Source organism: Salmo trutta, chromosome 12, assembly GCF_901001165.1.
Source record: "Salmo trutta chromosome 12, fSalTru1.1, whole genome shotgun sequence".
Taxonomy (NCBI): domain Eukaryota; kingdom Metazoa; phylum Chordata; class Actinopteri; order Salmoniformes; family Salmonidae; genus Salmo; species Salmo trutta.
This window is the reverse complement of record NC_042968.1, coordinates 47,769,368-47,787,035: the sequence shown is the minus strand read 5'-3', so window position 1 is coordinate 47,787,035 and position 17,668 is coordinate 47,769,368. Positions and strand designations below refer to the sequence as shown.

Sequence of the window (17,668 nt, the reverse complement as noted above, 5' to 3'; positions counted from 1 at the left end):
CGCTCTCCCAACCATCCAGTCTTAGAACAGCTCTCTCAGAACAGAACACAGCAAAACCCTGGGATATAGGCTGCGACGCAAACCGCACCTTATCCCCCCTCTATAGAGTCCAGTGCACTACTTTAGACCGGAGCCTATGGGTCCAGCTCAAAAGTAGCGCACTACATCGTGGAATACGGTGCCATTTGGGACTTAGTCGTATAATTTCCAACTTTCATGGCAATGTCCTCTTCATCCACTTGTCCCCGAGGACACAAACAGAGACGACAAGTTGATTCCAGGAGACTGGAGGGGAAGTTGACATCGAAATGCACTTACCAGGAAGCGTTGACTCGTTTCAGAGTGGAAGCGCTGACTCGTTTCAGAGTGGAAGCGCTGACTCGTTTCAGAGTGGAAGCGCTGACTCGTTTCAGAGTGGAAGCGCTGACTCGTTTCAAAGTGGAAGCGCTGACTCGTTTCAGAGTGGAAGCGCTGACTCGTTTCAGAGTGGAAGCGCTGACTCGTTTCAAAGTGGAAGCGCTGACTCGTTTCAGAGTGGAAGTGTTTCGGCAGTGAAAAAGGGCAGCGGTGGGGAAAAAGTTACCCACCTGTCATACTCCTAGAGCAGGAAGTAGGGGTTTGCTACAGCAGGACGGAGCGCACAAGTCTTAAAAAGACAGATCTCAACTTAATTTAGCCAAGGAAAACGTCTCAACATAATGAAACAAAAATATGTTATTTAAAGAACTGGTTTAGATTAATAAATAGGTCTATAATAATATACAATAATACTAATGATAAAACAAATTATAAATACCCCAAAAAATAAACAAAACGTTTTTTTTAAAGTCATCCTACCTGAATAGAGTTTGGACATTTGTGTGGTATTAAAAAATATGCAGGCTAATGTCGTCGATCATGTATGCTGCATTTATGGGCATACTAGAGAAACAGTAAAGAAAATGACCCAATAGAAAGTCCCCTAGTAACAGTAGACACCTTAAAATGACCCAATAGAAAGTCCCCTAGTAACAGTAGACACCTTAAAATGACCCAATAGAAAGTCCCCTAGTAACAGTAGACACCTTAAAATGACCCAATAGAAAGTCACCTAGTAACAGTAGACACCTTAAAATGACCCAATAGAAAGTCACCTAGTAACAGTAGACACCTTAAAATGACCCAATAGAAAGTCCCCTAGTAACAGTAGACACCTTAAAATGACCCAATAGAAAGTCACCTAGTAACAGTAGACACCTTAAAATGACCCAATAGAAAGTCCCCTAGTAAAATACGATATACATATATTTAAAACCAAATATCAAAAGGAAAAGTATAAATCATTTGAAATTAACCAAAATCCTTATATAAAAAACCCAGACAGCATCATTGTCTTTCTTTTTAAATTTACAGATAGCCAGGGGACCACTCCAACGCTCAGACTTCCTTTACAGATAGCCAGGGGACCACTCCAACGCTCAGACTTCCTTTACAGATAGCCAGGGGACCACTCCAACGCTCAGACTTCCTTTACAGATAGCCAGGGGACCACTCCAACGCTCAGACTTCCTTTACAGATAGCCAGGGGACCACTCCAACGCTCAGACTTCCTTTACAGATAGCCAGGGGACCACTCCAACGCTCAGACTTCCTTTACAGATAGCCAGGGGACCACTCCAACGCTCAGACTTCCTTTACAGATAGCCAGGGGACCACTCCAACGCTCAGACTTCCTTTACAGATAGCCAGGGGAACACTCCAACGCTCAGACTTCCTTTACAGATAGCCATGGGAACACTCCATTACTCAGACTTCCTTTACAGATAGCCAGGGGAACACTCCAACACTCAGACATCATTTACAGATAGCCAGGGGAACACTCAGACTTCCTTTACAGATAGCCAGGGGAACACTCAGACTTCCTTTACAGATAGCCAGGGGAACACTCAGACTTCCTTTACAGATAGCCAGGGGAACACTCCAACACTCAGACATCATTACAGATAGCCAGGGGAACACTCAGACATCATTTACAGATAGCAAGTGGTAACACTCAGACTTCCTTTACAGATAGCCAGGGGAACACTCCAACACTCAGACATCATTTACAGATAGCCAGGGGAACACTCCAACATAATTTACAGATAGCCAGGGGAACACTCAGACTTCCTTTACAGATAGCCAGGGGAACACTCCAACGCTCAGACTTCCTTTACAGATAGCCAGGGGAACACTCCAACACTCAGACATCATTTACAGATAGCCAGGGGCACACTCCAACACTCAGACATCATTACAGATAGCCAGGGGAACACTCCAACACTCAGACATCATTACAGATAGCCAGGGGAACACTCCAACATAATTTACAGATAGCCAGGGGAACACTCAGACTTCCTTTACAGATAGCCAGGGGAACACTCCAACTTCCTTTACATATAGCCAGGGGAACACTCCAACGCTCAGACTTCCTTTACAGATAGCCAGGGGAACACTCCAACACCCAGACATCATTTAAAGATAGCCAGGGGAACACTCCAACACTCAGACATCATTACAGATAGCCAGGGGAACACTCCAACACTCAGACATCATTTACAGATAGCCAGGGGAACACTTCAACACTCAGACATCATTACAGATAGCCAGGGGCACACTCCAACACTCAGACATCATTTACAGATAGCCAGGGGAACACTCAGACTTCCTTTACAGATAGCCAGGGGAACACTCCAACGCTCAGACTTCCTTTACAGATAGCCAGGGGAACACTCCAACACTCAGACTTCATTTACAGATAGCCAGGGGCACACTCCAATGCTCAGACATCATTTACAAACGAAGCACGTGTGTTTAGTGAGTCCTCCAGATCAGAGACAGAAGGGATGACCAGGGATGTTCTCTGTTTAGTGAGTCCTCCAGATCAGAGGCAGTAGGGATGACCAGGGATGTTCTCTGTTTAGTGAGTCCTCCAGATCAGAGACGGTAGGGATGACCAGGGATGTTCTCTGTTTAGTGAGTCCTCCAGATCAGAGGCGGTAGGGAGGACCAGGGATGTTCTCTGTTTAGTGAGTCCTCCAGATCAGAGGCAGTAGGGGTGACCAGGGATGTTCTCTGTTTAGTGTGTGTGTTTAGTGTGACCATTTCCTGTCCTGCTAAACATTCAAAATGTAACGAGTACTTTTAGGTGTCAGGGTAAATGTATGGAGTAAAAAGTATATTATTTTCTTTTGCAATATAATGAAAGCCAAAAATATAAGTATTAAACTAAAGTACATATACCCCTAAAAAAACAACTTAAGTATAACTTTAAAGCATTTTTACTGAAGTACTTTACACCAGTGGAAAAGGAGGCATTTCTATTATTAGTGAAAAGGTCAGTTGAATCTGAGAGGGTCAATGTGCATCACTATGTTCTCTGGGCCTCATATAGAGGCGCTCTCTGACCAGCCTCTCCTGTCTCACTACTGCCATCTAGTGGAGGACGGGACAATACACTATCCTGACCAGCCTCTCCTCTGTCTCACTGCTGCCATCTAGTGGAGGACGGGACAATACACTGTCCTGACCAGCCTCTGTCTCACTGCTGCCATCTAGTGGAGGACGGGACAATACACTGTCCTGACCAGCCTCTGTCTCACTGCTGCCATCTAGTGGAGGACGGGACAATACACTGTCCTGACCAGCCTCTCCCCTGTCTCACTACTGCCATCTAGTGGAGGACGGGACAATACACTGTCTGCATAGAACAAAACACAGGCAAAGAGACTGGCTTTCTATCCTCTGGGATATAGGCCAACAGACAACACTCTGAATGGTTTAATATGTTGGAACAAAAATTATACACTTTAATCACGCTCTCTTATACACAAAGTGAACGGGCAGAGAAAACAGTTGCCGTGACAGAAACATGACTTCCAGGACTCGACGAGGACGTTCTAAAAAAAAAAAAAAAAAAAAGACATCTTCTCCATCAGATCTCATCACAGGTCAAGTATGAAGCGGTTAACCTTCTCCAGGTACGCTGGCTTCAGGTAACCCTGCAGTTCAGTCTTCTTCGCCCACAGGAAAGGTTTATTCTGACCGGCTGACCGACTGGCCGAACCGGCGGACAGTAAAGCTTTGAAAAAGAAGACTTTGGCTCCGACGCAAGCGTCTGTCCGGACGTCTTTGGGGAATTTGTACTTGTACACTCCACAGGGGGTGTTGCCAAGGAACGTAGCCTTGAAATCAGCCTCTGGAATGAATAAACAAACATGGCGTTAGAATAGAGTTGGAGAACACAGAAGAAGCTAAAATGGCAAGAGTCTTTACTGGTATATCAGTAGTGTTCAGGTGAAGGGCTCTATCATGATACAGAACTAGTACAGATTATATATATATATATATATATATATATATATATATATATATATATATATATATATATATATATATATATATATATATACATACTGCTCAAAAAAATAAAGGGAACACTTAAACATGCACCACAGACTGTCCAGGAGTTGGCGGATGCTTTAGTCCAGGTCTGGGAGGAGATCCCTCAGGAGACCATCCGCCACCTCATCAGGAGCATGCCCAGGCATTGTAGGGAGGTCATACAGGCACGTGGAGGCCACAAACACTACTGAGCCTCATTTTGACTTGTTTTAAGGACATTACTTCAAAATTGGATCAGCCTGTAGTGTGGGTTTTCCACTTTAATTGTGAGTGTGAATCCAAATCCAGACCTCCATGGGTTGATAATTGGATTTCCATTGATTATTTTTGTGTGATTTTGTTGTCAGCACATTCAACTATGTAAAGAAGAAAGTATTTAATCAGATTATTTCATTCATTCAGATCTAGGATGTGTTATTTTAGTGTTCCCTTTATTTTTTTGAGCAGTGTATATAGCCCTGATCAATAACATCACATAGATCTCTTGCTCAAGGATTTGCCGTCGAGATATTTCTGGAATCTTCCACACATGTCCATAGTCCAGCACTAGAGACGGTGTTGGAACACCTGACGGAAATGTCTGACAAGGAGGAAAACACTGCATCCCCAAATTTGGCCCCCCCTCTCTAATTCAGAGCACTACTTTTAACCAGGGCCTATAAAGTAGTGCACTAGATAGGGATCTAGTAGCAGGAGTACGCAGCTAACCTGGCAGGCTGGCGAGGCCTCTCTCCGCTGTCTGTCGGAGAGTCTCCCCTGCCTCCCACTGGGCCTGAGGGAGCAGCCAGATGTTTCCTTTACCGACAGTCTGCTGTACCAGCAGGACCAGGCTGTCTCCTAGACACCTCTCCACTGAGCCCAGCGCTGGAACACCTACATCTGAAACACAAGAGTTACACGTCTGTTTGGACCGTCGACGCAGTATAACACGTCTGTTTGAGCCGATTCGGACATATTTGTATAAAAAAGACAGAACATACAGAGCTCCATGTACATTTGTGTAAATATAATTAAATAGGAATGTATATGATGAAATATTAGGTACGTACTTTTATGATTTATATTTACATGATTGAGATATATTCATTTGTTGTTAGTGTAACTTAGTTTTTGTCCCCCCCCCTCTTGCCCATTCATTGTACTGCGGTATAGGATAAAGGCAGGAAGTTGGGCCTTCGGGGGGGGGGGTCCTTGCTAGAAGCGGGAGCGGTATAGTCTATTGACCATACAGACATACAGCCTTCCCTGTGGCTCAGTTGGTAGAGCATGGTGTTTGCAGCGCCAGGGTTGTAGGTTCGATTCCCACGGGGGGCCAGTACAAAAAAATGCATGAAATGAAATGTATGCATTCACTACTGTAAGTCGCTCTGGATAAGAGCGTCTGCTAAATGACTCAAATGTAAATACAGACAGACAGGTCATATTATGTATTTTCCATATCAGTAATCTCTGCTTTAAGTTGCTTGGATAATCATTTTCCTGTTAGATATAAGAAGAATAAACATTTTTGTTGCACCATATCCCTGGATCACATTGAATGTTTGGCTGTTTGGAAACCTTGAGTGTGGACTGTATGCGACCAAACAACCCCGCTTCAGGCTTGGGCAGTGGCTATGGTGAAGAGGAAAGGAAGCTACTACAACGACGGTTTGACCGGTCGACGCAGTACGACGCCTCAGCTTGACCGTCGACGTGGCACGACGCCTCGGGTGCCATTTAGGACAACCTCTCTGATTCCTACCTCTGTCTCTGAGAGCAGGTTGGAAGTGTTTGAGATTCAGTTCCCAGGTGTCCTCCTGGTCCTGAGCTGTGATGGTCTCCTGGCCACCGTAGTCTGCCTCCTCTTCGTCTGAATCGTAGTTGTCCGCCTGTTTACGTCTCACGCGCTCCGCTTCCTCTAGGAGCCTCTGCTCATGTTCCGACAGCAAGCTCCTCTCCAGCTCCATCTGGGATTAAGGATATCACAAACAAGACGTCAGCCTCTCATTCCTAGGATATCACAAACAAGACGTCAGCCTCTCCTTCCTAGGATATCACAGAGACGTCAGCCTCTCATTCCTAGGATATCACAAACAAGACGTCAGCCTCTCCTTCCTAGGATATCACAGAGACGTCAGCCTCTCATTCCTAGGATATCACAAACAAGACGTCAGCCTCTCCTTCCTAGGATATCACAGAGACGTCAGCCTCTCCTTCCTAGGATATCACAAACAAGACGTCAGCCTCTCATCGTCAGCCGTATTGGTGTCTAGTGATATTGGTGTCTAGCTGCAGGCTAGTTGTCTAGTGATATTGGTGTCTAGTGATATTGGTGTCTAGCTGTAGGCTAGTTGTCTAGTGATATTGGTGTCTAGTGATATTGGTGTCTAGCTGTAGGCTAGTTGTCTAGTGATATTGGTGTCTAGTGATATTGGTGTCTAGCTGTAGGCTAGTTGTCTAGTGATATTGGTGTCTAGTGATATTGGTGTCTAGTGATATTGGTGTCTAGCTGTAGGCTAGTTGTCTAGTGATATTGGTGTCTAGTGATATTGGTGTCTAGCTGTAGGCTAGTTGTCTAGTGATATTGGTGTCTAGCTGTAGGCTAGTTGTCTAGTGATATTGGTGTCTAGTGATATTGGTGTCTAAATCATATTTAACATTGCATTTTAAACAAAGCGAAGAATGGTTAAATTAGCATTATTTAGGGCCACACTAGAGTTTGTTGCATTTAGGGGAGCTAACTTCTAACTCTAAATTCACCGGTATTTCAAACCCTGGAGCAGAGCAATGGAGAGCAACAGGGTGCAGGGTTTCATTCTAGCCTTACACTACTGATTCAACTGAATGAAGCCTTGAAGTTGAATATGTGTTAATGCAAAGCTTGAAGCAAAGACCTGCACATCCACTTCAGGACCACGGTCAGCAAACCATCTCTGAGTGTGTTTATTCACTAGTGACTACAGCCATTGACCAAATGAATGAAAAACAACATGTATACCTGATGCATGAGCTCAGCGAATCGGTCCTCGACCGGGTTCCGCTCCTGCGATATGACCGGCAGCCTCTGGAGACACACCGCCCCGTACAGCTTCCACGGCGACGCGACGCTTCCCGGTTTACTTTGGCTCCGAGTCGCAGCTCGACAAACACAACTGAGAGATATCAGACGAACTCCTGTATGTTTGAGCCCTGTCCGTCTGACATGTGTCATAAATTGCCGAAATAAAGGACGATTCACCATCCTGGAACAGGGCGCCGCCATTTTGATTCTCCAGTTTCCACCCACAATCCTCTGCGAAGAAGGGAGAGATTATACTAAAGAAGAAAAAAAAGGGGGTAGAGGAAATGAAGATAAATTTAGTTTGAAATTAAATAAAAATATATATAACATTAAGATGTAACTTCATTGAAACATATTTGTTTAAATTGATTGTAGATACATTTAATGTAGAAATAAAAAAAAGTTTATGCATCAGATTTTAGAACTAAATATGTTTGTAATAATTTGTACCTCTCCCCCACAGGGTTAATAATGTACTATTCCAGGAAACGCGTCATAGTGAACGGAAACCTCCTCAATGTCACACATGTTGTTGTGTAAAACCAACTAACCTGCTGGTTTCTAGTAGCTAAATTATATTAGTTAATCATGTATAAATTAAACGGTATATTATCTCATTCTGGCAGGAGTGCCTGCCAACAGGTTGCTGGTTCCTTCAATGCAGGAGGCTCAATGTAAGTATCTGTTTTTGTTTTTTTTTATACGAAATCCCATGTAATGCAATTGACTAGCTGGCTAGATAATGTTATTTTATGATGCTAGTTTGACCACTGGTAGTCTGGTACTTTAAACTAGACAAAAACCCTTTTGCCGATTTAATTATACTGCCAGCTTGCTACACTTCATTCAACTGATCAGCTACATTGTTAGTTATCTATCTATACTAAACAAAATTATAAATTCAACATGTAACAATTTATAAGATTTTACTGAGTTACAGTTCATATAAGGAAAATAGTCAATTGAAATGAATGAATTATTCCCTAATCTATGGATTTCACATGACTGGGCAGGGCTGCAGCCATTGGTGGGCCTTTTTTATCAAATCAAATGTATTTATAAAGCCCTTCGTACATCAGCTGATATCTCAAAGTGCTGTACAGAAACCCAGCCTAAAACCCCAAACAGCAAGCAATGCATGTGAAAGAAGCACGGTGGCTAGGAAAAACTCCCTAGGAAAAACTCCCTAGAAAGGCCAAAAACCTGGGAAGAAACCTAGAGAGGAACCAGGCTATGAGGGGTGGCCAGTCCTCTTCTGGCTGTGCCGGGTGGATATTATAACAGAACATGGTCAAGATGTTAAAATGTTCGTAAATGACCAGCATGGTCAAATTATAATAATCATAGTAGTTGTCGAGGGTGCAACAAGCACGTCCGGTGAACAGGTCAGGGTTCCATAGCCGCAGGCAGAACAGTTGAAACTGGAGCAGCAGCACGGCCAGGTGGACTGGGGACAGCAAGGAGTCATCATGCCAGGTAGTCCTGAGGCATGGTCCTAGGGCTCAGGTCCTCCGAGAGAAAGAAAGAAAGAGAGAATTAGAGAGAGCATATTTAAATTCACACAGGACACCGGATAAGACAAGAGAATACTCCAGATGTAACAGACTGACCCTAGCCCCCCGACACATAAACTACTGCAGCATAAATAATGGAGGCTGAGACAGGAGGGATCAGAAGACACTGTGGCCCCATCCGATGATACCCCCGGACAGGGCCAAACAGGCAGGATATAACCCCACCCACTTTGCCAAAGCACAGCCCCCACACCACTAGAGGGATGTCTCCAACCACCAACTTACCGTCCTAAGACAAGGCCGAGTATATTTATTTTTTTAAGACTGGTTGTGCAGTGCCGTTGCCCTACTGTGATGGCGATTTCACTGCACACTGTCCTATCCCATCTGGACAAGAGGAATATCCATGTAAGAATGCTGTTCTTTGAAATATATCTCAGCATTTAACACCATCATACCCACTTCGCTGATCCTCAACACTGGGGGGGCCCACATGGGTGCGTGCTCAGCCCCCTCCTGTACTCCCTGTTCACCCATGACTGCGTGGCCGAGCACGCCTCCAACTCAATCAGCGTCTTGATATGCCACACCTGTCAGGTGGATGGATTATCTTGGCAAAGGAGAAATGCTCACTAACAGGGACGTAAACAAATATGTGTAAATAATTTGAGAAATAAGCTTTTTTATTTCAGCTCATGAAACCAACACCTTCACATGTGGTGTTTAAGTGTGTTAAGTGTGTTCAGCCTGTTCAGTGTATTCAGTGTATTCAGCCTGTTCAGTGTGTGTAGCAGAGGTTTATGATCTGGACAGTTTCTGGACTCTCTCAAAATGAACAGTTTGATTTATCAACACTTGCTAGCCAGTTTGTGAACAATAATCACATTGCTACTCGCAGCTTCAAATCTTCTATCTGCCTGTTTCTGCATTCGCTGTGTTGATTTTTGATTTGTTTTATTCTCTGTTGTAGTTGTGGAACCAGCGGCCTGCAGAGAGCAGTGTCCTCCAGTGCTGTCAGGTTGCAGGAGGAGGCCAGTGTCTCAGCCACACCTGGGAAAATATCCAAAGAGTTCAGGTAACACTAGCTCTCAGACTCTGTGGCATTCTGCCTCGTCCCTACACTTCTCAGCCATTCTGCCTCGTCCCTACACTTCTCTGCCATTCTGCCTCGTCCCTACACTACACCCAGATCCATCCAGCAAAACTATAATTCAGCTCCACTTCCTGAGTTTCGCTGACACACAGGTGTACGGAGCGCGCTAGACAGCTAATTAACACAGGTGTACGGAGCGCGCTAGACAGCTAATTAACGCAGGTGTACGGAGCGCGCCAGACAACTAATTAACACAGGTGTACGGAGCACGCTAGACAGATAAGACAAAACTAGAGCCTGCAGGACTTGCCACCTCAGTCACTGGCTTCATCAATAAGTGCATCGACAACGTCCCCCACAGTGACTGTACGTACATACCGCAACCAGAAGCCCTGGATTACAGGCAACATTCACACCGAACTAAAGGCTAGAAGCCAGCATATTCCTTCCCTCCTCCTATTCTTAGTATGCTTGTTTGAATCGGAAATTAACCCGACTTTGAAATGTGATTATTTTTTATGTTTGCAATAGTCTTTGCTCAATATTGTCACGTTTCCAACAGTTTGCCCATGTTTCTTCCTCCTCTCTAAGTCACCTCCCTCCGATGCCTGGCCAGGACAGTGTGCTGAGATGGGCTGGGAAGAAATACGAGGAGTTGCCAATAGCACATATCAAAGCCACATATAACAAGTAAGCTGACAGACAGTGATGTGAATAGCTGATATATTTTAACCTGTCCCCCCTCCACATGTCCATGTGATATATTTTAACGTGTCCCCCCCCCACATGTCCAGGTGATATATTTTAACATGTCCCCCCTCCACATGTCCAGGTGATATATTTTAACGTGTCCCCCTCCACATGTCCAGGTGATATATTTTAACCTGTCCCCCTCCACATGTCCAGGTGATATATTTTAACCTGTCCCCCTCCACATGTCCAGGTGATATATTTTAACCTGTCCCCCCTCCACATGTCCAGGTGATATATTTTAACCTGTCCCCCCTCCACATGTCCAGGTGATATATTTTAACCTGTCTCCCTCCACATGTCCAGGTAATATATTTTAACCTGTCCCCCCTCTACATGTCCAGGTGATATATTTTAACCTGTCCCCCCTCCACATGTCCAGGTGATATATTTTAACCTGTCCCCCCTCACATGTCCAGGTGATATATTTTAACGTGTCCCCCCTCCACATGTCCAGGTGATATATTTTAACCTGTCCCCCCCTCCACATTTCCAGGTGATATATTTTAACCTGTCCCCCCCTCCACATGTCCAGGTGATATATTTTAACCTGTCCCCCCCTCCACATGTCCAGGTGATATATTTTAACCTGTCCCCCCCTCCACATGTCCAGGTGATATATTTTAACCTGTCCCCCCTCCACATGTCCAGGTGATATATTTTAACCTGTCCCCCCCTCCACATGTCCAGGTGATATATTTTAACCTGTCCCCCTCCACATGTCCAGGTGATATATTTTAACCTGTCCCCCTCCACATGTCCAGGTGATATATTTTAACCTGTCCCCCCCTCCACATGTCCAGGTGATATATTTTAACCTGTCCCCCCCTCCACATGTCCAGGTGATATATTTTAACCTGTCCCCCCCCTCCACATGTCCAGGTGATATATTTTAACCTGTCCCCCCTCCACATGTCCAGGTGATATATTTTAACCTGTCCCCCTCCACATGTCCAGGTGATATATTTAACCTGTCCCCCTCCACATGTCCAGGTGATATATTTTAACCTGTCCCCCCCCTCCACATGTCCAGGTGATATATTTTAACCTGTCCCCCTCCACATGTCCAGGTGATATATTTTAACCTGTCCCCCTCCCCTCCAAATGTCCAGGTGATATATTTTAACCTGTCCCCCTCCACATGTCCAGGTGATATATTTTAACCTGTCCCCCTCCAGTACACACGTCCAGGTGATATATTTGAACCTGTCCCCCTCCACACGTCCAGGTGATATATTTTAACCTGTCCCCCCCTCCACACGTCCAGGTGATATATTTTAACCTGTCCCCCTCCACATGTCCAGGTGATATATTTTAACCTGTCCCCCTCCACATGTCCAGGTGATATATTTTAACCTGTCCCCCTCCACATGTCCAGGTGATATATTTTAACCTGTCCCCCCTCCACATGTCCAGGTGATATATTTTAACCTGTCCCCCTCCACATGTCCAGGTGATATATTTTAACCTGTCCCCCTCCAGTACACACGTCCAGGTGACAGACTGTGAGGGCCAGTTCATGGTCAGAACATCATGTGGAACAGAGGGGTTCAAGAATGTGAAGAAGTCCACTCCCATCGCTGCTCAGACAGCAGGCATCTCAGCTGCAGCGGTAAGATGAGACCATATGGATAATATAGATAATGTAGACGTATAGTTCTAGTCTGGCTGCTACAGACAAGAACACATCTGTTCTCCACTAGATGGCAGTAGAGCCTAAAACAAACTGGGGGGGAAAAAGAAGAATTTCTGTTTCCTGATTTACATTTAAGTCATTTAGCAGACGCTCTTATCCAGAGCGACTTACAAATTATAAATGATAAGGTGTTGTTCTCCTGGGCAGAAGGCCACGGCGGTCGGGGTGACGTTTGTCCGCGTGTTGGTGAAAGGTCTGGGTCCTGGACGCTTGGTGAGTACCTCGTTCACGACTTCATCACAGTTGACAAACTGAAGAAATGCAGAATTCATGAAAATTATACGGTAGAGATTAAGTGTTCCCATAATACAGGGCGTGATGCATCTCCTCACTCTGAAATTATACTAGCAGTTTGCCAGCAGCCTACCACCCTGCATCCCACTGCTGGCTTTAACCAGCAGCATACCACCCTGCATCCCACTGCTGGCTTTAACCAGCAGCCTACCACCCTGCACCCCACTGCTGGCTTTAACCAGCAGCCTACCACCCTGCATCCCACTGCTGGCTTTAACCAGCAGCCTACCACCCTGCACCCCACTGCTGGCTTTAACCAGCAGCCTACCATCCTGCATCCCACTGCTGGCTTTAACCAGCAGCATCCCACCCTGCATCCCACTGCTGGCTTTAACCAGCAGCCTACCACCCTGCATCCCACTGCTGGCTTTAACCAGCAGCCTACCACCCTGCATCCCACTGCTGGCTTTAACCAGCAGCCTACCACCCTGCATCCCACTGCTGGCTTTAACCAGCAGCCTACCACCCTGCATCCCACTGCTGGCTTTAACCAGCAGCCTACCACCCTGCATTCCACCGCTGGCTTTAACCAGCAGCCTACCACCTTGCATCCCACTGCTGGCTTGCTTCTGAAGCTAAGCAGGGTTGGTCCTGGTCAGTCCCTGGATGGGAGACCAGATGCTGCTGGAAGTGGTGTTGGAGAGCCAGTAGGAGGCACTCTTTCCTCTGGTCTAAAACGAATATCCCAAATGCCCCAGGGCAGTGATTGGGGACATTGCCCTGTGTTGGGTTGCCATCTTTCGGATGGGATGTTAAACGGGTGTCCTGACCTCTCTGAGGTCACTGAAGATCCCATGGTACTTATCGTAAGAGAATGGGTGTTTACCCCTGGTGTCCTGGCTAAATTCCCAATCTGTCCCTCATACCATCATGGTCACCTAATCATCCCCAGCTTCCAATTGGCTGTCATTTCTCCCCTGTGACTATTCCCCGGGTCATTGCTTTAAATGAGAATGTGTTCTCAGTCAATTTACCTGGTTAAATAAAACAAATCTGGTTTTGAAAGTGTTCAGTCAGAATCTTGTAGAGACGAGGAGAAGATGTTTACAGGCTCACTGAGTTGACGAGGCTCCGAAAGCCATAGATCTGCCATGACTACATAGGAATTCTGGGAACTCAGTGAGGAACACTGCATATGGCCCAGGAGGCCTGTAAACAGTAGCTATAAAATGTGGTTGAGTAGCTGCATAGATTTCATGACTAGAAGCTCAAAAGACGAAAACGTCATTGTTTTTTTTTTTTGTAAATTTAAATTTGCTATCATAAATGTTAGCAACACCCCCGCCTTTGCAGGATGCGCGGGGATATGGTCACTAGTGTAACCAGGGGGTGAGGCCTCATTTAACACAGTAAATTCATCAGGCTTAAGCCATGTTCTGTTATAATCTCCACCCGGCACAGCCAGAAGAGGACTGGCCACCCCTCATAGCCTGGTTCCTCTCTAGGTTTCTTCCCAGGTTTTTGGCCTTTCTAGGGGAGTTTTTCCTAGCCACCGTGCTTCTTTCACATGCATTGCTTGCTGTTTGGGGGTTTTAGGCTGGGTTTTGTACAGCACTTTGAGATATCAGCTGATGTAAGAAGGGCTATATAAATACATTTGATTTGATGTTTGACTCGTTATCATTAATTTGCTTCTGATGCATTTCTCTCTCTGTGTCTGTCTCTCTCTCTGTAGTCTGCCATCAAGGGTCTGACCATGGGAGGATTGGAGGTTGTGTCCATCACAGACAACACCCCCGTACCACACAATGGTTGTCGCCCTCGCAAGGCTAGAAGAATATGAACAAGGACCGTACCATCATGGACTGCAGGGGTCCAGCCATCTGTCTTGTAACATGTTTAATGTTGTTGTATGAAGATTTCTTTTTTTTTTTTTTTACTGGTAATTTAAGCATTTTGGAAAATACTTGTAGAAATGTTGGTGAAACATTCAGGGGCCTGTTTCCCGGACACAGATGAATCCCTGGACTGAAAAACAAGTTCAATGTGTAGAATCTTCAGTCCAGGACTTGGCTTAATCTGTGTCTGGGAAACTGGCCCTGAATGCATGTACATCTAGAGACAGACAGATGAATCTGGAACGACGCTGTTTTAAAGTTCCCATCATTTTCTATGTTTATTAAATCCATATACACCCAAACCCCTGTACAACATGTATTATAAATACAAGGCTTCCAGCAGGAGAAGGACTGATCTGACCAGGTTATCAGGTTTGTCACAACTAACATGAGGTGAACAACCAAAAACATTCAGACAGTTTTACAGAAACTCTGTTCATCAACTCGTCAAACGTTACAGACCGTGCCGACTTCCTGGTTCCATTGAGGTGCTGACTTCCTGGTTCCATGAAGGTGTACAACGTTACAGACCGTGGTGACTTCCTGGTTCCATCGAGGTGCTGACTTCCTGGTTCCATCAAGGTGTACAACGTTACAGACCGTGCCGACTTCCTGGTTCCATCAAGGTGTACAACATTACAGACCGTGCCGACTTCCTGATTCCATCGAGGTGTACAACGTTACAGACCGTGCCGACTTCCTGGTTCCATCGAGGTGTACAACGTTACAGACCGTGCCGACTTCCTGGTTCCATCGAGGTGTACAACGTTACAGACCGTGCCGACTTCCTGGTTCCATCGAGGTGTACAACGTTACAGACCGTGCTGACTTCCTGGTTCCATCGAGGTGTACAACGTTACAGACCGTGCTGACTTCCTGGTTCCATCGAGGTGTACAACGTTACAGACCGTGCTGACTTCCTGGTTCCATCGAGGTGTACAACGTTGCCGACTTCCTGGTTCCATCGAGGTGTACAACGTTACAGACCGTGCCGACTTCCTGGTTCCATCGAGGTGTACAACGTTACAGACCGTGCTGACTTCCTGGTTCCATCGAGGTGTACAACGTTACAGACCGTGCTGACTTCCTGGTTCCATCGAGGTGTACAACGTTACAGACCGTGCTGACTTCCTGGTTCCATCGAGGTGTACAACGTTGCCGACTTCCTGGTTCCATCGAGGTGTACAACGTTACAGACCGTGCTGACTTCCATGATGACCACCTGTATAGACTACATGCCCACCTGTATAGACTACATGACCACCTGTATAGACTACATGACCACCTGAATAGCATCACATATAGACTACATGCCACCTGTATAGACTACATAACCACCTGTATAGTATCACATATAGACTACATGACCACCTGAATAGCATCACATATAGACTACATGCCACCTGTATAGACTACATGCCCACCTGTATAGACTACATGCCCACCTGTATAGACTACATGACCACCTGTATAGACTACATAACCACCTGTATAGTATCACATATAGACTACATGACCACCTGAATAGCATCACATATAGACTACATGCCACCTGTATAGACTACATGCCCACCTGTATAGACTACATGCCCACCTGTATAGACTACATGCCCACCTGTATAGTATCACATATAGACTACATGACCACCTGTATAGACTACATCTCCCATTTCAAGCCACAGTTATCTCAGCATAATGGGGACTGATATTTGAACTCGACTTTCCATTTCCAAATAAACAGTTATTTACCCGTGTTTTTGTCTGGACTGGGTCGTTTTGGTAGTCATAGTTTATACCATCCATTTAATCTTTAGAGTGAGAATACGTAGAGTATTTCATGTCATTACTGGACAACACAACATGCTAGACACACAGACATCCATCTTTACTTCGTCACGATAGTCCTTTGAAACCAAACATGTTACAATGTATAAAAGAAGCTACTGTACAGCAGGTAACAGAACATCTCTGCTACTGAGTCCTAAAATGTATTGTATCCTGCTGCATAAATGATGTAATATGCCAGGGAGATGTGTATTCTGCTGCTAAGGAAGTAATACTAAGTGTATGTTGTGTAGTAAGCTGTTAGTAGCCTATGTTCCTCACCCTAATAATTTGGTCTATTTTCACCTACTGTTCTGACTTGGTGGTGCACATGTAGCCTATAACCTGTTTTCATAGTTTGCTTATATGCCCCCTTTATTTATCCTACAGTTCTGACTTGGTGTACAGGGAGAATACTTTAAGAACGGCCCATGTTCTGAATTCTGCACATTTCAAAAGCGCTGAACAAATAGTTGTGGACTACGTCCGTCCTAGCTCGCTCATTAAATTGTATTTATTTAAACAGGGAGTCACAATGAGATTAAAAATCTATTTTTACAAGAGAGCTCTGTTAACATTACAATAAAAACATACGTGTATAAAACAATATAATTCAGCACACAATTAACAAAAGCAATCCCATCCAACTACATAGAGGTCCTCGATCAGTAATGCAAACTGCCTGAGTGGCACCAGTACATCTGACTGCCTGAGTGGCACCAGCACATCTGAGTGGCACCAGTACATCTAACTGCCTGAGTGGCACCAGTACATCTAACTGCCTGAGTGGCACCAGCACATCTAACTGCCTGAGTGGCACCAGCCCATCTAACTGCCTGAGTGGCACCAGCCCATCTAACTGCCTGAGTGGCACCAGCCCATCTAACTGCCTGAGTGGCACCAGTACATCTAACTGCCTGAGTGGCACCAGTACATCTAACTGCCTGAGTGGCACCAGCACATCTAACTGCAGTGAATACTGCAGATTGTTCCACAAAATAGGGTCAAAACAACTAAAACGCTGATTTTCCTAAATCTGTGGAGACTGAAGGGATCTCTGGTGTTATCCATTCCTGTGAACGGGTTTGGTAACTTATGATTCTTATCTTAATGATGTTACATATAGAGGGAGTTTCTGTCAGATTGCTTTGTGAATAAATCAAAAGAGAATGCAGCTCTCTTCTTACAGAGAGGTCC

At 45.2% G+C, this 17,668-nt stretch overlaps 2 protein-coding genes and 1 long non-coding RNA gene across 6 annotated transcripts; 1 reads left to right on the top strand and 2 right to left on the bottom strand.

The window, feature by feature from the left end:
* Positions 1–3,799: 3,799 nt before the first annotated feature.
* On the bottom strand, positions 3,800–7,681 carry mrpl46 (mitochondrial ribosomal protein L46). Its single transcript, XM_029768605.1, has 4 exons — positions 7,400–7,681; positions 6,164–6,368; positions 5,131–5,301; positions 3,800–4,216 (listed from the first exon to the last, which is right to left on the bottom strand). Exons 1-4 carry the CDS (start codon positions 7,661–7,663, stop codon positions 3,963–3,965), a joined length of 894 nt encoding a protein of 297 aa, XP_029624465.1. The 5' UTR covers positions 7,664–7,681; the 3' UTR covers positions 3,800–3,962.
* A 281-nt stretch (positions 7,682–7,962) lies between these two features.
* Positions 7,963–14,949, top strand: LOC115203685 (28S ribosomal protein S11, mitochondrial). Of its 2 annotated transcripts, none has more exons than XM_029768611.1 (6): positions 7,963–8,136; positions 9,947–10,051; positions 10,661–10,759; positions 12,302–12,431; positions 12,666–12,728; positions 14,485–14,949. In XM_029768611.1, exons 1-6 carry the CDS (start codon positions 8,051–8,053, stop codon positions 14,590–14,592), a joined length of 591 nt encoding a protein of 196 aa, XP_029624471.1. In that variant the 5' UTR covers positions 7,963–8,050; the 3' UTR covers positions 14,593–14,949. The 2 variants fall into 2 exon arrangements, with proteins under 2 accessions (XP_029624471.1, XP_029624470.1); XM_029768610.1 differs by having other exon boundaries at positions 12,663–12,728.
* An 860-nt stretch (positions 14,950–15,809) lies between these two features.
* On the bottom strand, positions 15,810–16,459 carry LOC115203698 (uncharacterized). 3 transcript variants are annotated; one of them, XR_003880229.1, is made up of 3 exons: positions 16,093–16,459; positions 15,965–16,050; positions 15,810–15,932 (listed from the first exon to the last, which is right to left on the bottom strand). It is a non-coding gene; the product is annotated as an uncharacterized LOC115203698 (long non-coding RNA). The 3 variants fall into 3 exon arrangements; XR_003880227.1 differs by having other exon boundaries at positions 15,810–15,911; XR_003880228.1 differs by having other exon boundaries at positions 15,810–15,911; positions 16,114–16,459.
* Between the last annotated feature and the right edge of the window lie 1,209 nt (positions 16,460–17,668).

What these genes read in the sequence shown, in the direction of transcription:
- mrpl46 (XM_029768605.1), bottom strand. Translation starts at nt 7,663, where the DNA reads ATGGCGGCGCCCTGTTCCAGGATGGTGAATCGTCCTTTATTTCGGCAA. An exon ending in TCGCTGAGCTCATGCATCAG is followed by an intron (nt 6,369 to 7,399) that starts GTATACATGTTG and finishes CCTTAATCCCAG; the next exon opens with ATGGAGCTGGAGAGGAGCTT. An exon ending in ACCTGCTCTCAGAGACAGAG is followed by an intron (nt 5,302 to 6,163) that starts GTAGGAATCAGA and finishes CTTGTGTTTCAG; the next exon opens with ATGTAGGTGTTCCAGCGCTG.
- LOC115203685 (XM_029768610.1), top strand. Translation starts at nt 8,051, where the DNA reads ATGTATAAATTAAACGGTATATTATCTCATTCTGGCAGGAGTGCCTGC. An exon ending in TTCAATGCAGGAGGCTCAAT is followed by an intron (nt 8,137 to 9,946) that starts GTAAGTATCTGT and finishes TCTCTGTTGTAG; the next exon opens with TTGTGGAACCAGCGGCCTGC. An exon ending in GTCTGGGTCCTGGACGCTTG is followed by an intron (nt 12,729 to 14,484) that starts GTGAGTACCTCG and finishes CTCTCTCTGTAG; the next exon opens with TCTGCCATCAAGGGTCTGAC.